At 46.9% G+C, this 27,851-nt stretch overlaps 1 protein-coding gene across 14 annotated transcripts in view; it reads left to right on the top strand.

Annotated features, from left to right (window-relative positions):
• The window catches only part of Bcas3 (BCAS3 microtubule associated cell migration factor), a 481,230-nt gene that overhangs the window by 444,366 nt on the left and 9,013 nt on the right, over positions 1–27,851 (top strand). For 7 of the 14 annotated variants that reach the window (XM_090351162.1, XM_090351159.1, XM_090351157.1 and 4 more), the window contains 2 exons: positions 11,300–11,467; positions 24,424–24,489. In XM_090351162.1, coding sequence (XP_090207288.1) covers positions 11,300–11,467; positions 24,424–24,489 — 234 coding nt within the window. Of the gene's footprint in view, positions 1–11,299; positions 11,468–16,799; positions 17,157–24,423; positions 24,490–27,851 lie in introns of those variants that run through there. The other 7 variants (XM_090351166.1, XM_090351164.1, XM_090351160.1 and 4 more) reach the window with 2 other exon arrangements.

Raw genomic sequence — 27,851 nt, 5'->3', positions numbered from 1 at the left:
GCCAGAAGGTGTTCCCTCCACTGTCCAGGCAGCGCCCCACTGCCAGGCATGAAGGCCTTGAAATGAGGCCACTGCTGTATGGTGGTGGCTCATGTCAGTGGGATAGGACGGGCCCACATCTTTATCCAAAGTCCTGCTGCTGAACATCTGGCTCAGGTTTGCCACTTGAAGGGACAGCTGATACAATCAGATGGCAGAGGGAGATAGAAGGCCAAGCATACTACAAATAAAAATAATGCCGTTCTGCTAACCCAGCTCCTCATGGGAGGCTGAGGCAGGAAGATTGCTTAAGCCCAGAAGTTCAAAGTCGAGGCAACGGAGCAAAATGTTATTTAAAAAAATAAAAAAGGGGGGCACAGGAGTTTGGTCTAGTGGTAGAGTGCTTGCTTAGCATGCATGAAGACCCAGGTTCGATTCCTTGGTACCATATATATAGAGAGAGAGAGAGAAAAGGCCAGAAGTGGTGCTGTGGCTCAAATGGTAGAGCTCTGACTTTGAGAAAGCCCAAGGATAGTGCTCAGGCCCTGAGTTCAAGCCAAAAATGGGGGGAGAGGGAGGAAAAAGATGAATGAATGAAATAATTAAGCAACTACCCAATATAACCGAAAATAACTGGTCCTTAAACCAGTCAAGTCTAGAACGTTGAGGAGCTTCCCCTCCCTTCCTTGGGGCCTTTCACATCACCAAGTCAGGCAGCAACCTGAGCAGCCTGGCCCAGCTGGGGAAATAGAAAGGTCTCACGCTGGAAATACAGGTCCTTACAGAGGCAAGGGTTAAAAAATAATCCAAAAGGACAAGCCACTCATGTCTCTGTGTGTATTGAGGTTCACATCAGAGAGCTAATATAAGCCTGTGAACTATTCTTCTTTGATTAATTAAAAACAAAAACAAAAACTTAGCCCCTGGTCTGACTTCAACATTCTCCTTAGTGAAAAACTGCCATTTGGCTTTCCTATAGAACCCAGAAATCATGGGGTTAGGGTTGGACCATACCTCCACCTCCTGTCTACTGCATGAACCACCTTAAAAGTCTGGGCCAAAGACTGGGGATATGTAGGTGGGTCGTAGGCACCTTGCCTACACTTCCAGCCGTACCCTTCATATCACCAATGTTATCATGGGAAAGCTGAGCAGAAAACCTTTCACCAGTGCTTCAGCTACACTTAAAAATCATACTGCAGCACACGTTTCATGTGGAGCAGATGAACTTGGGATCTGAATCCTGACTGTACCCTTGATATTGTCATCCTAAGCAAAAGATTTCTTGCTATTCTTGTATAAATTGGGGATCATAACATCACCCTCATAGCATTATTGAGATCATTTAAATGAGATGGAGCTGGAGCATAGTGGTTCGCTTGTGAATCCTAGCACTTGGGAGGCAGAAGCAGAAGGATCTTTAGCTAAAAAAAAAAGTGAGATATAGTGTCTAGCAAGTGGCTAATGTCCCTGGAGCACCAAAGACTCTCTCTCAGCAAATATTATCTTCCTTTCCTGATGCCTGATTGGCCCCCAGACCTGAGTACTTGAAATCTACTAGAACCACCAGCGTCTGTGGGAAGAATAGAAATAGTGATTGTGCTGGTCTCCAGCAGAGAAATGAACACCTTTCTGGGCACCTGTGGCTCACGCCTGTAATCCTGACAACTCCAGAGGCTGAGATGTGAGGATCACTGTTTGAAGCCACCACCCTAGGCAGGAAGGTCCATAAGACTGCTAGCCTTGAGGGGAAAAAAATGAGTTCACACAGAGTCCAGGACCTGAATTCAAGCCCAAGGACTTGCAAGGAAGGAAGGAAAGAAGGAAGGAAGAAAGAAGAAAGGAAAAGGGGGAGGGAGAAGAAGAAGAGCCTCAGGGCCCCAGTCAGGAATGCCAACGTCTGCTCAATGTGCAAAGCTCTCTTGTTCTGTGCAGCAGTTCTGAAGCTATGAAATCCACCGTACTGGGACCTACAGTGATGATGGATGTCTTAGGCTTACCACAGACAGCAGGGACCTGCTCAGTGCCCTGGTGATGTGTGAAGGGCTTAGACATTCCTTGACAATCTTGAAGTATCTCCTGACGCTGTATCCTGTTTGTCCAAAGGGGAGGTGAGGAGGGGAGTTGACACAAAGGGAGCAAAGAAGCCATGTAAAATGACTTTTTAGATGATTATTTTAGTGGTACTGGGTTTGAACTCAGGGCCGCTCACTTGCTAAGCTGGTCCTCTACCACTTGCGCCACACCCTCAGACCATGCGTTGTTGTTCTAATCCTTTCTGATCTGATACATGGAATTTGTACAGAGGTGGAATTGTTTCTGCCATTTTTCACACGCAAGTTGGTGCACATTCCTGATACACTTTTAAAAAGAAATATGTCATATATACACAGGGATGAGTCAACATTGCGTGCAGCCAGCCATGGCTACTGGGAGAAGAGTCAAACCTGGGCCATTTACTGCAGACTCATGTGTCCCCAGCTCAGTCAAAGCCAGGTGTAGCAACTGACAGGGAGGTAGCTCGGCGAGCCCCAGCCCTCCCTCGCACACTTCCTGTGGCTCCGTGTTCCACTGACTTGGATGGACAAGAATCTTCTTTTAGGAAAAACTGTTCTGTTTACAGATCTATCTGCTTCTTTAAAATTTCAGTTCAAAGCTGGGCACTGGTGGCTCACACCTGTAATCTTAACCACTCATGAAGCTAAAATCTAAGGATCACTGTTCAAAGCCCACCCAGGCAGGAAAGTCTGAGAAATTCTTAGCTCCAATTAATTAAAGAAAAGCCAGAAGTGGAGCTGTGGCTCAAAGTGGTGGAGGGCTAGCCTTGAGCAACAGAGCTCAGGGACAGCACCCAGGCCCTGAGTTCAAGCCCTAGTATTGGGATGCACACACACGCACACGCATGCACACGCACACACACACACACACACACGCACACATTTTAGCTTGATTATATGGTCTTTGGCATGGATGGCTCCATTTTTTAAATTTAGTGTGGTCTTTGAGGGCCTAGTGCAGAAGCAGTCCAAAATAATAGCTTCCCATAGATTTTGTCTAATATACGTTTATATCCTCAACCTAAAGAGCAAATATTCATTTTCCTGTTTTATAGGTGCATGGTAACAGATTACCATAAAGTTGGTGACTTGAAACAGAAACATATTCTCTTATACTTCTCCAGGCCAGAAGGTCAAAATCAAAACGTCAGTAGGATCCACATCCCCTCCAAAGCCTCCAGGGGAGAACATTCACTTTCTGTTTCTGACTTCCCTCGCTAAGTGGCATCCCTAAGCTTGTGGAAGCATAGCTCAAATACTGACCTCCATCTTCACATAGTCACCTTCCATGGGTCTATCATCTCCCCCAACCCCTTTCTCTTAGAAGAACAGTACTCATACCCTAAATCCATCTTACAATCCTTAGTTACCTCTGCCAAGACTCTATTCCCAAATGAAGAGACATCTGGAGTCTGAAGCAGGACACATCTGTTAAAGGGACACCACTGAACCACTGTAGTGAGCAAGGAAAGGAACGGCCAAAGAAGGGAAGTGACGTCCCCTAGATCACATAGTGAGAAAGTAACAGGAATTGGCATTTGAACCCAGGTCTCCTGCTTATCATATGCCTTTAATTAGGTAAGAACAAGACTTTTATACTATTACTGCTTGATTATATTATCTGGTTTGTAGAAAATGAAATTTGGTAGCTTTTACCCTAGGATACCTCAAGCATCAGCTCACCGTTACTCTGTTAGTATATTATCGTCAATTACGTTGAGACCATTAGTGGCAATATAAACCCGGTAAAGGGGATCATTCATTTATATTCCACATGGCAAGACTCAGAGGGGAATAGGGACCAGAAAAATGACGAGGAGAATCCCAGTTATTGCCTAGATGTTGTTGATCCATGCTGTACCTAATTTATGTGTGCTATGCTTTTGTCTGACTGGCAGCACAGTTGGTGAGCTTATACCCACATCACCAGACATTCACAGGGCATAAGGCACTGTAGTATCATGGCTGTGGCATCACTAGGAGATAGGAAACTCCATTTGTTGTAATCCAGGGCCCACATTTCATATGTTGCCTCATTATGCAGTTATTTAGAGGACCAACACACAAGATAATGAACCATAAGATTATAGGATTGTAATTCTTCCATGAAGAATTGAGAGGGAGAAATATCCTCTCCCCTGTACCTGCCCTCCTACAGTCTGTTTTGTTTTATTTTTATGCTGGTTCTGGAGCTTGAATTCAGAGCCTCTTTGTGCTCAAGGCTACTGTTCTACCATTTGAGCCACAGCTCCACTTCCAGTTCTGTGGTTAATTGGAGATAAGACTCTCATAGGTTTTCCCTGCCCAGGCTGCCTTCAAGTTACAATCCTCTGATCTCAGCCTCCTGAGTAGCTGGGTTTACAGATATGAGTCACTGGTGTTCAGCTAGTGAACCAATCTGTTGGTTCTGACACCATGTGCATTACATAATGATATATGCTTGTGCACACATCTGAAGACCAAATATGCTAGTCAAGATTTTCCAGAGAAACAGTAAATAGGAGACTAGATAGGGAAGCAGACAGGCAGGCAGATGGACAGACAGACAGACTGACAGAGACTTATTATGGGAATTGATTCATGTGATAATTGAAGCTGAGAATTCTCCCTCTCATCCAGTGTCTGCAAGCTGGAATGCAGGCAATAGCAGTGATGTGGTTCAGGTAGAGTCTAAAGACCTGTTGACCAGAATCTCTGATTGAGTCCTGGTTCAAGTCCCAAGTCTATGATGTGTCACTTCACACTTGGGTAAGACAGGCTGAGAACCAGGCTGAGCCTGGAGATGTGGGGACCAAGAGCACCTGCTGCCAAGCAGGAGAAGATAATGGCCCAGCTCAGACAGAATAAATTTGCTCTTCCTCCCCAATTTTGCTGTATACAGCCCACATAATGGACTATTGTCCATTGCTAATGTTCTCAGCCTGTAGTATGGAGAAAGCTGTACTCTTCCAGCTCCAGTCCTCAGCGCTGTTGGGCCAATGGTTTGGTGATTGGGGTAGAGAGGCTCCGGATGCTTGCCTCGGTGATGCCTAGGGTCATGTCTTAGTTGTCTTAGACATCATTATTATAAGCATCCCTCTCCTAGAAGGGCTTCTCAAAAAGCCTTGCTTAATACAGAGTTTGCTTTTAGTATCTGGCCTCCCTGGTGGCTAGAAATCGGATCAACAGTCTTGCACCAAGTCCCAACCCTGGCTGAATCTAATTGACACCACGCAGAGGCTGTACTATGGATTCCTGAATAGCCAGGGTGTGCGATTAGACACTATCAGTGGAGAGGAGCATCCTACTTACTTCTACTGTCACCCCAGCCCTTCCCACCCCTCTGACAATAGTACACAAAGGCAGAGCACGCGTGCATAACCACACACCTCCTCTGGAGCTGCCACCCCTCCAGCTGTCACAGCATGCCGGCGATGAGTCTGTGAAATCTGACCCATTTCTTTTCTCTGGGGAGAGTATCAGCTAGCTAGGTGACAGGACTCAGGAAGTCACTGTATACCAACTCTCTGTGCCATCCCAAGCAGGCTGTGCCCAGTTCCCAGAAATTCCAAATCTAAGACAAGTACACAAAAGGTTGTAAAGTGAGATTGTGGCATTGTCTTCTTGTTTACCATCTTCTTCATTTCTTTTATTTGATTGTAATTCCATTTTCTGCCACTCCTAGCCCTAGATGTTCTGGCACTGGCTCCTTCGGCAGTCATTGTTGACTCCACAGTGGCTGTCTCATTTCTCAGGTGATCAGGATCAATGAGCAAATCTTCATTGGCTGATGGACCTGCATGATGGACAGTCTTGTGCTGATGGAGGAATTTATGTGCTTGAGACTTTTTAAGCTCGTTGGAAAAGCAGATGGTGTATGCACTACAAGGCAACCAGAGGAGAGCAGAGCTATGGGTCCACTGGTAGAGCCTTGAGCAGAAAACCAGGCAAGAATACAAGGCACTTCGTTCAAACCCCAGTACAAAGGCAACTAGAGAATCTGACCACAGAAATCATCTATGGATTCAAAATTACCTTAGGTTTACAGAGGAGCTTCAGAAGAATCCCTAACTTCCTGAAGTTCCTTGCATAATTTTGTACATGCAAGCACACTTTTTTTAAATTGGGGTTTTTTTGTTGTTAGTCATGGGGCTTGTGCCCAGACCCTGGGTTCTTTCTGCTTAAGGCTAGAGCTCTACCACTTTGACTCACAGTGCCACTTCTGACTTTGTTGTTGTTTTTATGTCGGTCGTGGGGCTTGAACTTTGGGCCTGGGCGCTGTCCCTGAGCTCTTCTGCTCAAGGCTAATGCTCTACCACTTGAGCTACAGCACCACTTCTGGTTTTCTGGTGGTTAACTGAAGGTAAGAGTCTCATGCACTTTAGTGCCCTGGCTGGCTTTGAACCTTGATCCTCAGATCTGAGCCTTCTGAGTAGCTGGGATTACAGGCGGCATGAGCCACTGGCACCCAACCGCTTCTGGTTTTTGAGTGGTTAAATCTTTTTGTAACACTAGGGATTGAAGCCAGCACTTCACATATATTAGACAAGAGCTTTACCACTGAGCCACACTCCTGTCCCTTACAAGCACATATTATCATGAATAAATTCATAGTTTTTATCAGTATTACTCCCAACAGGTAACGAAATGTTTATACTTTCAGAGTTTGTGACAGAACATGTGTTACAAACCTTGGGTAGTTGCTCAGAATTCCATTGGGCAGGTCCGACTTGAACTCAGTCTTGGAAAATGGAATTCAGAGAATAGCAGGGTGGAAGGCAGGCTTTAAGGGAAGTATTCCCAGGGGGGCTTGTGGGGCCATCATTATATTTAGAACTGGTTGCCTTTCTGCTCTCAAATTTAGGGAGGAAGAATTCTGAGAAATAGTAGCAATCTCTACTTCCCAGTGTTCTGAGAAGACTATGAGCTAGTTCCTGTCCCTTCCCTCACCCCTACCCCCTCCCAGAGCACTTCCTCCCTCTCCCATTCCCTCTTCCTCTCCCTTTCTCTTCCCTCTCCCTCTCCGTCCCCCTCCCTACCTCCCTCTCCTTTTCCCTCCCAACCCCCCTCACTGTTTCTCCATACCTTAGTACAATGCTTGCTGCTTGACTCACATCATAGGGGACATTACTTGGTATTTGATGAGTGTGTAAGTTAACTGAAATATTAAGCATGAGGGGAGTTTGTAAGTAGCTAGGTATTGCTTCCAGAAAATCTACATGTCCTGTGCTTTGCCAATAGCCTGTATTCGATGAACACTTTCTGCCTCCTAAACCAAATCTTCCCTGTCGTGGGCGCATGGGGCCCCTGTCTGAGAGAGTGTCTCTGGGCTGACCAGATAAGTGATTGCGGTGGCGTCAATGCTGACAAAATGTGCTATTTCCTAAGTGCCAGAAGTGACCTTGCCTTCCCTTGGCTTGGGCTCTTCACCCGGCACCTGCCAGTGCACATGCACCTGCAGCCCTGCTCTGACTCCACAACACAGGCTCCCAGAGTTCACGGCTGGCTTTAGGGACTGCCATGGGCAGGGAACGGGCAGGAAACTAGGACTCCTTTTAACCCAGCTACGGTGGTAGCTTCTCAGGACAGTAGAGATGATCATGTGGTCAGTCCTTTGCTGAGATACATTGTTTTTCATTTTTCAGGAATCAGAGACTGAGGCCTAGAGTTATACAGCTAATACGACTTAATTTGTATATACTAGACCAGGTATATTTCCATTTTCCAGTATTATTCGAATTCACAATTTCTTTTCACTATATATCACAGCTTTGTCTCTTAAAATATTCCATACTAGCTGGGTGTGGTGGCACAACTACAATCGCACACCCTGGGAGGTGGAGGTAGGAGGATGGAGAGTTCCAGGCCAGCCTGGGCTATGCAGTGAGACCATGTGTCAAACACAGAAACAGACTCCTGGCCTTTTACCGTCTCTCATGGACTGGGCTTTTCTCACCCAAACTCTTCTTACCATAATATTCTCCCAGTGTTCTTGCTCTCTTCCTGATTTGGTTGTTGATACTCTAGCCAGCTTTCCAGGCCTGATCTCTAAGCACAGCATGCAGAAACACTGACCCAGCTCCTTTCTAGAGCCAGGCACTGTGCCTATGGGATGCGAGAAAGTGTTCACTTGCTCCCCAAGCTTCCAGCTTTTGCACCTCCTAGGACTGTATGGAAACGGGGTGTAGAGAGAGGAGGGGTCCCCTGCTTTCTTATGGTCCTCTCCCCTGCCAGGCTCACCCTCCAGGCTAGTATAGGAACATTGCTCAGCCTCCCAGCTCCTTTGAAACAGGACAGAAAGCCACTAGTTCCACTTCAGACATGGGAAAAGGAAATAGAGAGACTTGCCTGACATCACTTAGTGAATAAGCCCAGAACCAGAAGCTTAAGTTCCTGCCCTCAATCTGGAAATCTTGGGGGAGCTGAGCTTCTGGGAGCCATTGCTAATGCAGGCTGTGTTGTGTCTAACTTGGTGCTAACTCCGGAGGGCCCCTGACACGCAGCACCCCACCCCTGCTTCCTAGCACCTGGTGCCCTAGACCTACATCGTGACCCTACCCCACGGGAGAGAAAGGGAAGCAGGACAGATCCCTATTCTAGCTAGCAGTCTGCCTGACTGCCAGACAAGCTGGTCTGGAATGACATTCCCAAGGTGGCCTTTTCTTGGGGCAGGGGGGAGGGAGGCACATCGGTACCCGCTGGCCTTCCTCCCATGCCTGCAATCTACTCCACAATTAGGTAAAAAATAAATCAAAGCCAAAGTTGCCTGATGAAATTCAGGAGCCAACAGTGACCCTTGCCACACATATAAATCCCAGCAGGCTAGCCAAGGGCCTTTGTCTGGTCAGGAGAGTTCAGGATTATCGGGCCCACTTTGCTGATGTATGGAGGCACCGGCTCTCAGAGTGTTTACCAGCGGTTATCACCTCTGCGCTCGGGCCATTATCAGAGGCAGGGCCGCCTGCCGGGGGGCTGGGGCTCGCACCCCCTCTATTACCACCTGTCATTGGCAGAGAGTGTGCGCTGACACAGTACAGCCATGCCCGCTGGGAGAAGATAGTTTCTGACGGCTGATCAAAGAGGAGAAGCAAGGCCTGATAAAGCATGTGTGTTGCATGTACTTTTAACTTTGGGAAACATTGGCATTTGCATTTTTTCCTCATCTTCCTGGTGCTGGCAGGAACCAAGCCCAATAAATGTAGTGGATTCGGTTACCTAATCGCTGGGGAAATGGTATGTGCTTAAAGCAACAGAGCATGACTATAATCTCCTTCCAAGAGAGAGGGGATAAAATAAGTTTTCACAGTAGACTTGCCATAGAATAAAGTTGAATACCTTAAATGTGGACTTTGAAGTGATCTTGCATGTAAAATCTAATCTTGGCACTTAGCAGGACATCAGGTACTTTCTGGAATTGGGGAGCAGCTTTGGATTAAGGAAGAATTCCTGCTGGAGATGCTATCACCCAGATGTATCGCTAGAGTTCCTGAAATTGTACCCCAGCCATGGCCATGTCTCTAGGAGGTTTGAGGAACCCAGTATCATGAGACAGAACAAGTTCTCTTATACCAAATCTGCTGTTTATTCCTAGGCCATAATCTGTCCCAACCTGGACTATAAAAGAGATTATGTAAACATTATAAGATACAATGGCTTAGAAAAGCAATGTAGGTTTTTTTTTTTTAATTTAAACTATATAACCCCAACTTTTTCTTTTCTTTTTTTTGCCAGTCCTGGGGCTTAAACACAAGGCCTGAGCACAGTCCTTGGGCTTTTTTTTTTTCCTCAAGGCTATTGGTCTACCACTTGAGCCACAGCCCCACTTCCACCTTTTTCCTATGTATGTGGTACCAAGGAATCAAACCCAGGTCTTCGTGCATGCTAGGCAAGCACTCTACCACTAGGCCAAACTCCCGGCCCATAACCCCATCTTTATATTAAACTTCAGGTAGACCCCCATTGTATGGAAGAGAGAAAAACAGAGATATCAGGGTTGAACTCCTTTCCTTCCCTTATCCCATTCTTTTCTTTCTTTGTCAGTTGTAGGGCCTGGGCGCTGTCCCTGAGCTTTTCACTCAAGGCTAGCATTCTACCACTTTGAGTCACAGCTTTACTTCCTGTTTTCTGAAGGTTAATTGGAGATGAGAGTCTCACAGACTTTCCTACCCTGGCTGCCTTCTAACCACAATCCTCAGACCTCTGTCTCCTGAGTAGCCAGGATCACAGATGGGAGCCACCAGTGCCCAGCTCTGTTCCATTCTTGAAATGGTCCCTGAAGACTATGAAGCTCTGTTACTCCTGAGACCCTGGGTTGTGTTGTTGTTGTTGTTTGCTTTGTTTTGTTTGTTTTAGGCTAGTACCAGGGCTTGAACTCAGAGCCTCCCACTCTTGCTCGCCTTTTTCATTCACAGCTGGTATTCAACAACTTGATCCATGTCTTCAGTCCGGCTCTTTTGCTGGTTAATTAGAAATTCAGTGCTGGGCATCAGCTCCTCAGGAGGCGGAGATCTAAGATCTGAAGCCAGCCTGAACAAGAAAGTCTGTGATACTCTCAGGCAGGGAGTTTGGCCTAGTGGTAGAGTGCTAGCCTAGCATACACGAAGACCCGGGTTCGAGTCCTCAGTTCTACATACATAGAAAAAAGCCCAAAGTGGTGCTGAGGCTCAAGTGGCAGAGCTCTAGCCTTGAGAAAGTCCAAGAATGGTGTGTAGGCCCTGAGCTCAACCCCAGGACAGACAAAAAAAGAAAAAGAAAAGAAAAGAAAAAAAGAAAGTCTGTGAGACTCCAATAAATTTATCTCCAATAAATTACTCAAAAAGCCTTGAGTAGACTTGAGAATCAAGTGATTGAGCGCTAGCCTTCAGAAAAAAAAAAATCTCAGGGACAATGCTCAGTCCTTAAGTTCAAGCCCTAGTGGCCAGGAAAGAAGGAAGGAAGGGAGGCAGGCAGGCAGGGAGGAAGGGAAGGGAAGGAAGGAAGACTCATGAACTTTTCTGCCTGGACTAGCTTTGAACCATCATCTTCACATCTTCACATGTAGATAAGATGTACACTATCAGCATCAGGCACTCCTAAGACTCGGGTTTGAAACTGTGTGACATGGAGGTCATTCTCAGAAGCCTTCACTGAGGCATTGGCACATGCTGTTTTCCTCCGTGCTCCACAGTGTCTACCCTTCTTCCATCCTGTATAAGGTCTACAGAGGCCCCAACACTGCAGGGTTGGTGGTGGGTAGATGGGAGGAAGGCCTGCCTTTGAATTCACCCATCCCTGTGTCACTACAGGTACCTTTGACCGGAGCATGACGCTGCTGGAGGTGTGCGGGAGTTGGCCCGAGGGCTTCGGCCTGCGGCACATGTCCTCCCTGGAGCACACGGAGGAGGGCCTCCGGGAGCGGCTGGCAGATGCCATGGCAGAGTCCCCCAGCCGAGATGTCGTGGGATCTGGAACAGGTAAAGGTGGCATCAGACTTCTTGCCTGACTTGGTTGTGATCAGCACCCATTGGTGGAGAGCTGCTTTGGCAGGGAGGACGGCGTGTGTTCATTTTGCCCCCTGATTCCTGCAGTCAGTGCTGTGAGGGCTGTCCTTTTTAGAAGCCTCTGGTGTTAGGAAATCCTAACCCTCTTTCATGGAAACACAATGGTGCTGTAGAAGTTGCTCCCAGATGGAGCCCTCCAAGGGAAGGGGAGGCCGAAGGCAGCGTGCCTTCATGGTCAAGTCAAGGCTTTTTAGGCTGGCGGGTGGCAGTGACCTGCCAGTCTAGGAAGGAGCAAGCATAAAGCAGGCAGGGCTGGCTCAGCCCCTAGGCAGTTCTTCCTTATGCTTCCTTTTACCCAGTCTTGCTACTAAGAGAATCCAGCAGCAGGATCTGGGTGGCTTCTTGTACCCTTAGGGCAATCAGAAGGCATCCATCATAGGTGAGGAGTGATCTCAACATTAGGCTAGTATATATACACACAGGCACAGGCATGCACACACAGAGCCCTTCCTTCTCCACACAATGTAATACAGGCTACCTCTGCCTCTCTTTTGTCCTAAATACTTCTTTACTCTCTGTCATTCTACTGTTGATGCTCTAGCCCTGCCTCTCTGCACCTGCCTGACAGCCTCTTCCCGGCTTGCTGAGATGAGTGGAGATGTTTGATCCCTCTCTTGCTTGCATAAATCTGCATTAGGCTGTGACTCTTTTGCTGAATCATTCCACCCAGATCCACCTGCTGATCCCGAGACAGAAATGAGAGTCCTTGGCACAGGGTCCAATCAGCAAGATGAAGTCAGAGCAGTTTCAGCTCTAGGTCTTTAGATGTTGGGGTCCACCGTTAGACTTTCCCTCTCTTCTTCTCCCTCCCCAGGAAGAACTATCACACATCCATAGTAGCAGCCCCCACCCCCACCCCGTGCCCATCATCAGCACATAAACAGAACGGGGAAGGTGAATGCAAGGGAGGGAGCAGAGCATGACTAAACATAGAGACGCTCCTGTTGAGCCCAAGGAGAGGGCCATCTCTAAGAACCCCTTTCCACCTTCATCTTATCTGGAAAGAACAGAGTTGTGGGCCTCAGCAAGGTACAGCAAGCCATGTCACATGTCACTGCCCACACACATGTCAGGGGTCATAAAAACAACAGGCGTATCATTATTGCCACACCATTGTCATCCCTGTCTTCACACCTCAGATTTGGGGATAATCCATCTTCAGGCCACTGCTTTCTCACTGACATGTGGAGAGGAGCAGCTTGCCCCGGTTCCAGGGTTCTCAACTCTGCCCATGGGCCAGCCCTCTCCTTTGTCCTGCCCTTGTACACACGAGCCAAGACCTGGAGTCTCTGAGCTCACCCCCACAGGAGCCTCCTCCTGCGGCTCCGCCTCAGCTGCTATCCCCTCGTCAGAGGCCCGGCATCATCCAGCAGGCAGACACGCAGGTGCATTCCGTCACATGTACCAAGCATCTGTGTGGCATAGGCAGTAACCTGAGCAAAGCTGGCAGCAAATTGTCTGCCAGACATCCGAGGGACTTGGGAGAGGCTTTGGGGCCTTTAAGCAGGTTTGTGAAATTAAAAAGAGAACAGAAAAAGAATGAAAGAGGAAATTAAAACTGCGTGACCCACAGGTCAGAAAATAGGAGACTCCCTTTTTCAACAGAGGGTTTTCATTTTCTTCTTTAGACTGTCACCAAAAGCGATTCGGTTGTCTTTATTTGACCACATTAGTTGTATACTTTATTTAGGTGTCTACTTCCATTTGAAAAGCCAGTAAATAAAGCAAGTGGAAGTTAATCAGTTTTCTTCTCCATTGTGTGATTCTTTTTTTTTTTTTTTTTTTGTGCTAGTATTGGAGTTTGAATTCATGCTGTCCCTTAAACTTTTTCACTCCAGGCTGACATCTGAGCCACAGCTTCACTTCCAGCTTTTTGGTGGTTAGTCTCATGGACTTTTCTGCCTCAGCTGGCTTTGAACCAAGATCCTCAGACCTCAGCCCCTTGTATAGCTAGGATAGTAGATGTGAACCACCAGCACCTGGCTTGTGATTCATTTTTCATATTTTCAACTAGAGATAAAGTATTAGGCCAATAGCACAGCATAGCACAGCACAGCAGTACCAAGGACATCCCTGTTCAGAGGTAGCCATGGCAATACAGTATTGTAGGGGAAAACTTCCAATAAGCCACTCTGCCTATAGCACCTCTCTTTCTTCCCACAGCTCGACTTCTCATAAGACAAACAAATGGAGTGGCACCAAATATTTGTCTCTGGTGGATACTCTGATGTTCCAGAGATAAGTCAGTTCCTTAATGTCTTCCTGGCAGATGTGACGGAGCAACCAGGCTGGGGTTTCCCTACCAAAGTAAGGCTGAAGCCCAGAAACTCAGCCAGGCCTCGTTCCCACAACACTTTGGATAGCCTGGCTCACTAGTAAATAGTTGTAGATAGTGCTGTAACCAGTTCTCCAGAGGGAAGCAAGAAAGCCCTGGTTTGTGGATTGCAGTATTGTAAAAACTGTCATTGCCAATTTCAAGCTATCAACACAATAGACAGCTCCCCACATTCCTGAAAACTGACTGTTGGCAGCCTCCGGCCTCTCACTGGACAAATAAGCTCTCCCCAGCAAAACACATTATACAAAGCAAGGGAGATGAGGAGATAGAAAACTTTGATTAGGAGAGTAAGTTTTGTACAACTTGGTGACTTGACAATAGCTAAGCAAACACATTTAAGTGTTGTCCCCAGAAAAATAAAGTGTGTAAAGTATTGTGTATACTAATTAACTTAGTTTAGCTACTCTACAATAAATGTTTCAAAACATATTATACACAATGAATATATAGTTTTTATCTGCTAACTAAAAGTAAATTAGGTTTTGGATTTTGGTTGTTTGTTTGTTTGTTTTGCTTTTTATGGTATGCAAGCCAGAAACACCATCCAGGAACTGATCAGAAATACAAAGTTGCAGCAAGGTGCTAGTGGCTCAAGTCTGTAATTCTAGCTAGTCAGAAAGCTGAGATCTGAGATCATGATCCTCAGATCATGATTCAAAGCCAGCCAGGCAGGAAAGTCCCCCATGAGACTGTTATCAGCAGTTAACCACCAGAAAACTGGAAGTGGCACTGTGGCTCAAAGTGATATGGTGCTAGCCTTGAGCAAAAGAGCTCAGGGACAGCTCCCAGGCCCCAAGTTCAAGCCCCACAACTGATAAAATTGAAAGGAAGGAAAGGAAAGGGGGAGGGAAGGGAAGGAAAGGAAAGGAAAGGGAAGGGAAAGGAAAGAATTGGCTGGAGTTGGTGTTCAATGAGACCTATGTTCCATCTCCAGCACAAAACAGAGAGAAAACAAGTACAGTTTTGGATCCCACCAGCACCTCTCTGCATCTGCATTTGCTTATTTTTTCTTCCAGTGCAGGGGATGGCATCTTAACTCTGACTTCTACCCCCTACATCTTAATAAGACACCCCATGCATATTAAAGTTTAAGTAGATCTATTTGAAAACATGATTCACCTATCAACAAGGTATTTATTAGTTCAGTCCTCTGTGGCACACATTAAGTTGTTGATCTTATTAGTTTATATGTGTGACTCGCAAGTCCAGCCCTAACATAACTGGATGGGTTGCTTCGTTGTTAATGGTCTTGCCACCCCCCATCCTCTCTCTACTTAGAGCTGGGTTGCTGAAGAAAAATCACCACTTGTTCTGATTGTCACCTGTACAAAAATGTGCCAGCCTTCAGCCATGCTGGTTATTTCCTGGCAGCCTCTCTTGTTCTTAGTTTGCAGCCATCTTTGCAGCAGTGCCTAGAACAGAGTCCAGCAGGCAGCCGATGCACAGCCACTGTTTACTGATGGGGGTCTTCTGCTCTGCACTGGGTACCAACTGTTTAGTGATATCCTCTGCTCTCCACTTGTTTGCCCACTATTTACTTACTAAGGTCTATCTTCCACCTGGGTACCAGAAGTTTGCACAGCCCCACCTGCTACTGGGTCTTCTGACCTATTTTCATACTCCCAGAGGACCCCCAGATCCCTAGGTCTCTGCCTCACCAATATTAAGCATTTTATATTATTTCTTTTTTGTCAGTTGTGGAACTTGAGCTCTGGGTCTGGGCATTATCCCTGAACTCTTCAGCTCAAGGCTACTGCCCTACCCCTTGAGTCATAGCACCCCTTCTGGTTTTCTGGTGGTTAATTAGAGATGAGTCTCACAGACATTTTAGTGCCTGGGCTGGCTTTGAACCACAATCCTCAGATCTCAGCTTCCTGAGTAACTAGGATTACAGGTGTGAGCCACTGCGCCTGGCTTGTTGGTTTATTGCCAATCATGGGTCTTGAACTGTGGACCAGGGTTTTGTCCATGAGCTTCTTTTTTGCTCAAGGATAGCACTCTACCACTTGAACCACTGTACCACTTCTGGCTCTTTCTGAGTAGTTTATAGAGATAAGAATCTGACCAGGGGCCAGGAGTGTAGCTAGAGGTAGAGTGCTTGCCTAGCATGCACGAATCCCTGGTTTCATTCCTCAGTACTACATACACAGAAAAGGTCAAAAGTGGTACTGTGGCTCAAGTGGTAGAGTTCAAGCCTTGAGAAAGCCCAAGGATAGTTCCCAGGCTCTGAGTTCAAGCCCCAGGTCTGGCAAAACAAACAAACAAACAAAACAAGAGTCTCATGAACTTTTCTGCCTGGCTGGTGTTGAACTGTGACCCTCAGATCTTAGCCTCCTGAATAGCTAGGATTAGAGGCATGAGCCACTAGAGCCTGGCAATGTATTTTATTCTTGATGTTTTTCTCCCCTTGTTGCTATTTAATATGGTATAGGTGTTCTGTCCCTCACCTTGAAGTTAGTCCCTTTCCTTCTGCATAGACGCGGCTTCAACCTTCCCATTCTCCGCAAATCGCTTACCAAACAGTCTCATCTCTCATTTCTCAAAGAGAAAAGATGGTTTGAGAAGCATCTGCACTTCCTGCCACCCAAGACCCTCAGTGCCCCTGACTGTCATCGAGGAGGAACAGCCCTGCCCCGGGCTGTCCACCACAGCTGACCTCCCAGAGTTACCCCTGGATATTTGGGTCCCCTTCCCACAGGCCCTGTCAGTTCCTCCCCTCATTCTGAAGCCCTCTTCCTAGGGCCTACTTCCCAGTCCCCTGAGTTTTCCTCTGCCTCCTGGCTTTTTCTGTCTCTTCTTGGGGTTTTCTTACTATTTTCCTTAAATGTATTTCTCAAGACCCTTCTCTTCTCCCTCAGACAGGGTCACCTCTGCTTTCATAGTTTAACTGTTATCATCACCTTACAGGTTAGCATCTCTTCTTATCTCCAGAAACTCTTCATCCAAGAAAAACAAAAATGAGGGAGGCAGTAACACTGTTCAACAAGAAATGGACTCATTGCCTTACTTATGCAACTGTCACCCCTCTGTACACCACCTTTACAACAAAATAAAATTAAATTTAGAACATACTCATCCAGTTACACATACAAGTTTCAAGAAAAAGAAAAAAACAATTAAACGTACTCCCCTGGTCTTTTTCTTTCTTGTGGGTTCTCCCATCCTGTGTGACCAGAGTCCTTCCTTGCTGTCCTAGGCCAGCCAGCACCAACCGGGCTGAAAACCCAGGCCCTGCGCACAGGGCCACACAGTCACATACATAGGCCTCTCTCTGCACATATTTTTCCTTTTGCCTAGAAGTCTGTTTCCCAAAGCCCCCTCAAAATACCTCAACTAATTCCTGCTTAGCAGACATTCCTTTCACTATTGCCTTTTCAAGAAAAAATAGCATGTCTTAAACAAATAAAACCTTGCCTCATTCCAATTGTTTTAGATATAACTTCATACCAAAATAAAAGGTTTCTAAAGAAACACCTGGATAAGTACATTTGCTCTGTAAAATACATTTTCCCTATAAGCTTTCATTCTTTTAGTCACTAGTTGAGCCTTGTCTTTCATTTTGCCTGTATCTGAGAGTTCATCTCTGCCACAGGAAGCCTCTTTTTGATGCCCATGATTCCAAAGAACTCACAAAGTCATCTCTTGAAGTCATGGGTGATTGACAACCAGTGCTGATAGCTCATGCCTATAATCCTAGCTACCGTGGAGGCTGAGATCTGAGGACCATGGTTCAAAGCCAGCATGGGCGCTAAAGAACATGAGACTCTTATCTTCAACTAACTACTAGAGAAAGGGAAGTGGGGCTGTGGCTCAAGGGGTAGGGTGGTAGCCTTGAGCTGAAGAGCTCAGGGATAACGCCCAAGCCCCAGAGTTCAAGCCCTATACCCCCCCCAAAGGAATGTCCATGACACTCTTATCTCCAATTATCCACTCAAAAACTGGAAACCAGAAGTAGAGTTGTGTCTCTAAGTGGCGGAGCACTAACCTTGAGCGAAAGAGCTCAAGGACAATTCTTGGGCCCTGAGTTCAAGCCCTTCAAAAAAGTGATTGCTACCAAAAAAAAAAAAAGGTGATTGTTGCTTGCTGGTAACTGCTGCAACCTATAGTTCTGAGTTCCCTATTACTTTTTTTTAATCTCTTAAGGTATTTTAAAGATATGAACATGCTTTTTTTTTTTGCACTGAAATGTGAACTCAGGGCCTCACACCAACTCACTGGGTGCTCCACCAGTGAACCTTGCCTGTAGCCCAAGAAGCTCTATCTCCATCACACTCTCTGACCTAATCCAGAGGTGCTGTTCTTAGGGATTATACTGTGGCTGGTTCAATCTTTGCCTCTTACTCTCATCATCAGCACATTTGCTTCCTAGCTCCATGTAATGGATGCTCATACCTTCAAAACAATGCATGTCAGTACTTTCTAGTTTGTTTCAATTTTTAATACGCTCATATCATAACACAGTAATTTTATTTCATAATATTTGATAAATTACGATCTGCAGCTTGAAAACCAGTGTTCAAGCTTGTTCTGCTAAATTCTCTGAATTTCCCAGTTAGTGTATATTATTAAACAACAACAACAACAACAAAAAGATTAGTTTCAAGTAACTTTTATTTATTGACAAGGCTATGGGTTTTTTTTTCCTTCTTAACATGAAAATCACATTTTGAATATCACAGTTTTTAAATGGTTGCAGGACATTTTAGTAAGTTAATTAAAAATAACCAACTGTTGATTAGCTATACTTTATAAAAGATGACATAAAAATGTGTGTGTGTGTGTGTGTGTGTGTGCATGTATGTGTGCATGTGTGTGATGTATGCTACCCACCCTTTATTTCATGGCCTTAGAGAGTAAAATCTCAACAACTAATTGGAACTCTTGAGATGACTTGATCAAATGTGTAGCCTGATCCAGATAACTTGCTGTTCTACCTCTGTTCTGTATCCAAGATTAACAATGCAATCGATCTTAGAACTACTTCCTTTCCCATTGCTGAGCACCGGGAACATTTTCTTGCATTTCTGTTAAGCCCTTCCCATTGCAAGGTACCACCTTGTTAGGTGACAATGATGACAACCACGAAAGCAATGAACTCATTCTCAGACCTTTTAGCATCCCTGCTTGCTGGCTAGCCCCCTATTCAAATGGGTAATTGAATCACCAGTGTTCTCTGCAGAAGCTAGTTGACCTCATTGAACTCAGAAGATGTGGTATGTTAGAATTTTCCCCATACCAAGCTGGAGAGGAGAAGAGAGGGAGAGGGTGAGGGAGAGGGAGAGGGAAAGGGAGAGGAGACGAAGGCCAGAGCAACATATGCCCTTCAGAAAGACAGGTGGCTCACGCCTGTAATCCTAGCTACTCAGGAGGTTGACATCTGAAGACTGCAGTTCAAAGCCAGCTGAGGCAGGAAAGTCTATGAGACTCTTATCTCCAGTTAACTACCAGATTTCCTGGAAATGGTTACCATCTTTTGGCCTCTTGAGAGTAAGAATACTCTCCTTGTCACGATACTTAAGTATCTTGATTTTTCCCAGTCTTACTTCCCCATCTTCTTAATCCATCCTTCTTGAGATGGGAGAGGCTGATCCATCTGAGTCGCTGTTCTCACCTGTCCAAGCCATCGCTTGGTCTGGCTCTCTTATCAAGGACTCTAGGACTTTGCAGTTAATGTCCCTAATGGACTCCTGCTCTTAAATGGCCCCACTCTCCTTTGTGCTGAGTTCTTTGGAGAATGCTGGCATCATTCAGGGCAATGTAGCCAGGCAGCTGGGGCTTTTCCTGTGGTCTACCTAAATGGGCCCTAGATGCCCCTTTCTGCAGCACTCACTGTCAGTCTTCTCTAGGATGGCGAATTGGTTCATTTTCTCATGGCTCTAACCAAGATACTGAGAATAACTTTCAGGAGGAAGGATTTACTTTCAGAGGGCAGACTAGCTCCATGGATGCTTGGACAGAACATTTGGTGTTAGGAGCTTCTTCACCTCATGGGAGACAGGAAGCAGAGAGGAAGCAAAGGAGGGGAGAAAAGGTAAGGACAGGGGAAACAAAAGAGAAAGGAGAAGAAAGAAAGAGAGGGGTTGCAAGGAGAGAAGAGGGAGCCCAGAACAACATAATACCCTTCAAAGAGACACCGCCCCCAGTGGTCCATTTCCTCGAGCTAAGCCCCACTCCCCAAAATTTCTAATAACCTTCCAAAATAGCACTGATGGCTGGAACCAAGCTTTCAATACATGCATCCTGTACGTAAGTTCTCAGCACATGAGTTCGGGTTGGCGGGTGGGAAGGGAACCTTTCATAGTCAAGCCGTAAGATATACAAAAACTGTGAACTTTTAGCAATCAATGCCTAATTGATTGCTGATGTTGGGAGGATTGCATAAGCCCCTAAAAGCAGGGAGCTCAGACCCAGCAGCAGGTGGAAGGTCCTTCCCAGTAAGGGAGGGACAGCTGCCACGAGACTGTGGGATGGGAAGGGCTGCAGCTGGGCCTGGCATTGTGGATGTTGCTATTTGTGTCTCACGTCAGTTGTCAGATTGCCTATTTCTAGCTATTTTCCATTGGGAGGAAAGGCCAAATCTGAGAGTCCTCTCAGTTCCCAACACCAGCCCCTGCCACTGGGAAGAATGTTTGTGTTTCCTTTCTGGTGTGATGTGGAAGTTGTCATCAAGATATGAAGGAAGCTTGTGACCCTGGGCCTCTCCCTCCCGGGGTTCCATTTCCCTCTCTCTTAGACAGTGGGAAAGAACAGTAAATGGGGCCAATGTTTACCTTCTCACTGCGAAGTGCTGGCCTCTGGCCTGCTGCTCCTGGATTATTTCTCGAAATGGTAGCAGTGGCCACCCGAGGGGCTTCTATGCTTGAGACCACACACCACATGATGTTCTCAAATCACCACACTGCTGGCCAGGTAGTTAGATATTCCTCTCTCCAGCTTCAAAGGGAAAATCAAAGACTCAAAATCAAAATTTCTTTAAAAAATGAGATTAGATAAAACTTCAGAAGAATGTCCAGTTCTAAACATCTTGCCAATGTTTCCTGGTCAGAAGGTGACCTGCCCTTTAGTCAAAAGGAAAGGAAGCCGGGTGTGGTGGCTCACCCCTATTATCCTAGCTCCTCAGAAGGCTGAGATCTGAAGATCAAGTTCAAAGCCAGCCCGGACACTAACGACTGTGAGAGTCATTATGTCCAATTAAACACTAAAAAATGGGATGTGGCGCTGTGGCTCAAGGGTAAGGCAGTAGGGAGTCCACCCCCATGACCACCAAAAAAAAAGGAAAGGAGAGGAGTAGGGTTGAAGGCATAAATCAAGTGGAAGAATACCTGCCTAGTACTCACAAAGCCAAGTTCAAGCCCAATACTTCTTAAAAGAAGAGGTGAGGGGCCGGGAGTTTGGCCTAGTGGTTAAAGTGCTTGCCTAGCATGCATGAAGACCCGGGTTCGATTCCTCGGTACCACATACATAGAAAAACGCCGAAAGTGGTGCTGAGGCTCAAGTGGTAGAGCTCTAGCCTTGAGAAAGTCCAAGGACAGTGCTCAGGCCCTGAGCTCAAGCCCAGGACTGGCAAAAAAAAAAAAAAAAAAAAAAAAAAGAAGAGGTGAAGTCCCCATCAGGAGAAGTCTCACTGTTAAACTCTTTGTATATGTGTATATGCGGATGTGTGTGTTGGTCTTGGGGCTTGAACTCAGGGACTTGGTGCTGTCCCTGAGATTTTTGCAAGGATAGGGTTCTACACTTGAGCCATAACTCCACTTCCTGCTTTTTTTTTCTTTTGGTAATTAATTGGAGACAAGAGTCTCACAGACTTTCCTGCCTAGCTGGTTTCACAAACCACAGTCCTCAGATGTTAGCCTCGTAGGTAGCTAAGTGTACAGATGTGAGCCTCTGGCACCTGGCCTCACTGTTTAAACTGTTGACTCCAAAACTGTCTAGCACCTCCACATGCCCACCCAACCTTCTTGCTGGGATATACCAAGTCTTCTCTGGGCCTTCCTCACCTTCCTCTCCAGCCTAATCCCCTTCCCCAGCCTGACTACTAACCCCTCCCAGGTTTGCTCCAACTTTACACGAACACATGACACCCCTCTTTCGGGACCTGCACTGCTCCCTGTCCTGGCTGACTCAGTGATCTGCCTTGAAGTGACCACTTCACTGCCTCCTGTCCAGTCACAGTCATCTCCTCTTCTGTTGAACTCATTTTTCTTTTTCTTTTATGCCAGTCCTGGGGCTTGAACTCAGAGCCTGAGCATTTAAGGCTAGCATTCTACCACTTGAGCCACAGCACCACTTCTGGCTTTTTCTGTGTATGTGGTACTGAGGAATCGAACCCAGGGCTTCATGCATGCTAGGCAAGCTCTCTACCACTAAGCCACACTCCTAGCCCTTGAGCTCACTTTTCATCTTCTAAGATAGCCCCAATTACAGCTGCATGAGTGTCTCTCTAAATATAGGTACCACCTACTCACAGTATTCTTGGCCCTCAGCAAATAATGCTTGCTGCCTTCCCAATAACTATCTATGGCTGACACCATTCTATGTGCCACTGGGAGAAGGACCAGCTCTGTAGCTCCTTGATTAATCCCCCTCCCTAACCCACATACATACATAATGCCATAACCCCATTCTGATTCTTTGGACTGGCCCCATTCATCCTCATTACCTTTTGCCATCAGCATTCTTCCTGCTCAAAATCCAGCACTGGGATCAGAGCCAAGCTAAGCTTCAGTTAATGTTTGTTGAATGACTGGTTGGGTTTTTTGTGGCTTCAAGGAAGAAAATACAAGCCAGCTAAGGCAGTAGGAATGGTGATTATGCTTAGAAGGGATACTTGGTAGTTATGTTATAGATCTTAGATCTGATTCCAGGTAGGTCATTTTCTCCCTCTCACACCCTCTCTTCTCCTGCTGGAAGCTTCAGCCAGTGCAGAGCTACCATGGGAGTTCAGGGCTATAATATTCCTCTGCACGCTTCCAAGTTGCCTAAAGTCTATTTTCAACTAAGCAAGGCACACTGATTCTTGCCAATAAAGAGGAGGTGTCAGTGTGACCCTGGGTGACCTGTTTCCAAGTGTTTCCCCAGCATAGAAGAGTAATAGTAGAGCTGGGTGCCAGTGCCTCATCTCTGCTCAGGGGGCTGAGATCTAGGGAGCTCAGGCAAAAAGTATGTGAGACTCTTACCTCTAATCACCAGGAAAATGCCAGAAATGGAGCTGTGGCTCAGGTGGTAGAATGCTAGCCTTGAGCAAGAAAACGAGGGGATAGCACTAAGAGACAATGCCCTAGTGCTGGCACTAAAAAAAAGGGGGGGGTTGGAGGGAATGGAGGAAGACATGGTGACTGGACAGAGGGTGGAAGAGGGCTGTGGAGCCAGAGCAGGAGTTCTCCTCTGGAAGCCTTAGCATAGTAAATGGATAACTAAAGGGAGGATTTTTCTCAGTGCCTCCTCTGCTAGGGAAGTTAGTTACCTTTAGTTGTTGGCCCTTGTGTGAGAGGTGAGATCTGAGCCAAGTAGAGCTAAGTCACGGCTGGCTTGCTGCCCACCTTGTTCTTCTGCTTCTGCCTTCTCCCAAGGTGGAGGGAGGCCTGCAGACCGCCTGCTGGGAATGCTGATCGGAGGAAGGAGACACGCGCATGCACACGCGCACACGCACACATGTGCACACAGAAGGGGAATGTTGGAAATGACCCTCTGACCATTTAGAATCCAGAACTTTGGCTCGTAGATAAAACAGAGAACAAGACCAAACGGTGTCAGTCTGATTGCACTGAGTAGGGGACACATGTTGGAATGCCCATACCAGAAATGGGCTCAGCCTCTAGGGAGATTTCTTCCCCACCCAATCCTCTTCCTGCCCAACCCCTGCTCCCAGGGACCTGCAGCCTCACTTCCCTCCCCAGTTGCCCCCATGTGTGTCGCATTCAGTGTAGCTCAGTAGCTACAGTATGCTTCAGTGACTTTGGGGCGCTCAGCACCCACTTGCTTCATTTGTTCAGGATGACTTTTTTCATTCTGTGCCACGTGAGCTGGCACATGGTCCAGTCCCATGGACTCCAGGCCTCCCTGGGCCAGTGCCATCGTGCTATGATGTGTGGGACTGTGTGGTGTGGTCCTCAGAGTGGGTTGGGAGAGTGTGAGCCGAGCCTCTCGGGACCCTGCCTCCACTGGAGCTTCTTTGGTGTCATAGTTCATTGGTCTGAGCACACGGCAGACACATCCGAGCCTGTCCCTGCAGTCCTTCGCTGGGCAGCCCAGCCTCCCAGACAAGTGGCTCTGAACGTCAGGCCATGGAACCTAAAGAGGAAGAAGAAAACTTGAGGGGTGACCAAGGAGTCCCTTCCCTGCCCTGTCCACATAGCAGCAAGAGGAAGAGCAAGGGCAGGGGATGGGGGTCCAGTGTACACCGCCCCTCCCCCCCAAAGCTCTCAGGGGTCTCCGGATCTGGATAGCTACCCAGTCTGATCTCAGTTCTTGCTGTGCTCTTAAAGGTCCATTGTGTGATCCTCTTTAAAGAAATATTTTATTTCCAATGCAGACACAGCCCTTGACGTAGCAGTAACAAACATCACCCCTGAGAGACACATGGCTGTGAAGTGTTTTGGTATGTAACCTCCTGCCTTCACCTTCCCCAGAAGGCTTCATCTCACTCTCCTCTTTGTCCCTCCAGTGGGTGCCTCCTACCCCTGGCTCAGGCATCAAGAGGCCCTGAGTGGGGGCAAGAGGTCAGCTTGGACAGGAGGCCTCTTCTGCAAGGGACTGGTTTGGGGTGGGCACACTTTTCCCTTTTGCACCCAACAAGAGTTTCTTTGAGAACGCCACCCCCAGCCCCCACTCTGAAGATGGAAGTCAAATTTTCGGATTCTGCAGTGCAGAGGAGAGAGGTCACTGGGCTCTAATGCATTTACCATTGACTGCCCCTCTTGTAGTGCGTCTATTAGTGAGTAATTGGATTTGTACCTATTCATTTACAGTCCCCGCAGGAGCCTGGAGCTGGCCCCTACTCTAATTGGTGCTGTCTCTATTTTTACATCATTAGATTAGCCCCGACTCCTGGCCACTTGTTGTCTGCGCTTGTCTGTCCATTTATACAACCTAATGTAACACAAAATTCATTACTGATCACATTACTTTCAACTCTGAAGCCAGCCTTGTGATAAACATTTGGTTAACCCCTTCCTCCCCACGGGAGGGCTACAGCACAAATGCACTTCTGCTCGACAGGCAAATCAATATCTTAATACACCAAAGTGGAATTGCATTTCTAGATTTGTTATTCCTCCTGGAGGAACAAATGGAAAGGCTCGTCTGAGCGGGCTGAATTGAATAATGAATAGGGCCCCGGCTCCAGCAGCCAGTCTGTGAACACAAAGGCTGAACTGCATCAGACAGACAGACAGGTTAGGCTCACTCTACTTCAGGAGCCTGTGGTTCTGTCCTGTTATAGCACCAGAACGTAGGTCGAGATCCTAAAGAGGGCCACAGAGACCTTCCCTCACACCATGCCCTTTGCTAATCTTGACATAAGTCAGTGGACTGAGAATTGGGTTCATTTCCTGTAGATCTGATTCACTGTAAAGACCACCAGAAGTCGAGTGCCAGTGGCCACACCTGTAACCCTAGCTACTCAGGAGGCTGAGGTCTGAGGATCTTGGCTCAAAGCCAGCCCAGGCACTAAAGTCCATGAGACTCATCTCCAATTAACCACCAGAAAACCAAAAGTGGCACTGTGGCTCAAGGGGTAGGGCGGTAGCCTTGAGCTGAAAAGCTCAGAAGCACAGCCTTGACCCAGAGTTCAAGTCCCACAACTGAGGAAAAAGAAAGAAAGAAAGAAAGAAAGAAAAGAAAGAAAGAAAGAAAAAGAAAGAAAGAAAGAAAGAAAGAAAGAAAGAAAGAAAAAGAAAGAAAGAAAGAAAGAAAGAAAGAAAGAAAGAAAGAAAAGAAAGAAAGAAAGAAAAGAAAGAAAGAAAGAAGGGAAAAAGAAAGAGAGAGAGAGAGAAAGGAAGGAAGGAAGGAAGGAAGGAAGGAAGGAAGGAAGGAAGGAAGGAAGGAAGGAAGAGAACCACCAGATATATGGGCCTCAGGCTAAATACCACCAAGAAATGAGCTCCTTTACTAAGTTCAAGTTTACAGAGTGCTGTTCTCAGTTTGAACCAGGTCAGTGATGTTGGAATGGTTGGTTCACACCATCTTATGTGGTTGTGGGCCTGTCTCCCAGGCCAGCATTCTTTGCCACCCAGATGCCATGTGTGCCTGTGCATAATGCTAGCTCTTGCTTACAAGCAGCAAGTGTGAGCTTTACACAGGACCTGACCAAAAGTCTTAAAGGGATTGTAGCATGCCCTACCTACCCCTATCCTGGTTAAGCCTCTCCCCAACTCTCTCCTGCCTCTGGGTAGTAGCATCCATATCCACAATAAGTCACTAACTCAGAAGGAAGTATGTTCCCCAAAGAAATATCCTACCACTTATTTAAAAAGTTGCATAAAAGGTTGTGAGAAATTTACGCATGGAGGAAACAGAATGCAGCCCCATTAACATGAAAGTCATGAACCATATGTGAAAAGAAATAGATGTCCCAGTGGGCAAGGAAACTGCCTTAGGAATATTCTGCCTCAAATGGAGAAGTCCTGAACAGGAGGCCATTGAGGAGAGTCCCTAAAGCCTGAGATCATGAATGTCCTTCTCACAGATCCTGAGATGCAATCCCAGGATTCTTTGGGCTCATGTGCTGTTCTTGCCTTTGCTGTTCAATGATATCCCCCTCCTGCATGGGGTGGGGAGAGCAAGGACGCCTCCATGCAACAGGCTTGCAACCACGGGGTGGAGTAAGAAGTGGGAACCGCACACTGTGGCCCCTGGTAGTTGACTATAGGGCCAGGCCAGGCCAGGAACTCTGAAGGGCTGCTTCTTGTGAGGAGGTTCTTGGTAGACATTACAGGATACCCCTGCATGTCAACAATGAATGCAGACAAGTGGCACTGAAGTGAGCCTGGGCACATGATTGTCTTATCAGCGCTGTGGGAGAATCAGAGCAATAGTGGCACTGCAGGAATTCAAGACATGATAAGGCCCTATTGCAGAAGGAGGGAGGGAGGGAGGGAGGGGGAGGGAAAGGAAACAAAAAAGAAAAGAAAAAGGTAAGAGCACAGGCATTTGCCTCTGCAGACTTGGAGACCCGTGACAGGGAAGAGTGAGTCTGCCAGTGGAATGAGGGACTGTGATTTCTTAACCTTGATGGAAAAGGGGAAAAGCTACATCTTACCAAACCATTCGGCTGCGTCGTGGAGAATTTAATTACACTTGGACATTTGAATGAGAACCAGATGTGGCTCTGGCCCCGCTGGCCAGGAGTGTTCAAAGTGCAGCGTCTCTCCTGTGGTCTGCAAGCCCTGTGCTATCTCATCAGGCTGCAGGCTAGCTCGGGAAGTCCTCTGGCCTTCAAGCTGGGGTAGGGGTTTCCAAGCTTGTGGCTGAACTCCAGGAGACAAGTAGGTCAAGGCCAGCTGCCGGGCACCTGGTTGCTAGTGAGAGTTTCAAGTCCTGTCCCCTTCTGCCATGTGATGTAGGCCTGCATGCACTGCCAGTCCCTCATTAGCACCCACGCACGCACAGAAGTCATGCCATGGCTCCCAGCTGGGTCTGGTCAGCCTTACCCATCTGCTGAGGCTCTATGTCAATGGCAGAACTAGACAAGGGCACTTCAGCTTGCCTAGGGGTCAGGTATGTGGCTTCAGGGCCTCAGCCTGGTAACGAGGCCAGTGTCTCTTAACCAATGTCTCTCGCTGTGTCCACGCTCTTTCTCATGAAAGCCTTATACATGCAATGAAGTCCCTAAAGCATACCCACCCCTCCTGGTTGGCAGATGCTAAGGCATCTGAGAAGCAAGTCCATCTCCCAAGTCGCCGAACATGTCTGTGACAGCACCTATCAGTGTAGCAGCCCTAATCAGGTCTCCCTGTGCCT

This window comes from Megascapheus bottae, chromosome 17 (genome assembly GCF_031878675.1).
Source record: "Megascapheus bottae isolate mThoBot1 chromosome 17, mThoBot2.hap1, whole genome shotgun sequence".
Classification (NCBI taxonomy): Eukaryota; Metazoa; Chordata; class Mammalia; order Rodentia; family Geomyidae; genus Megascapheus; species Megascapheus bottae.
This window is presented reverse-complemented; position numbering and strand designations above follow the sequence as displayed.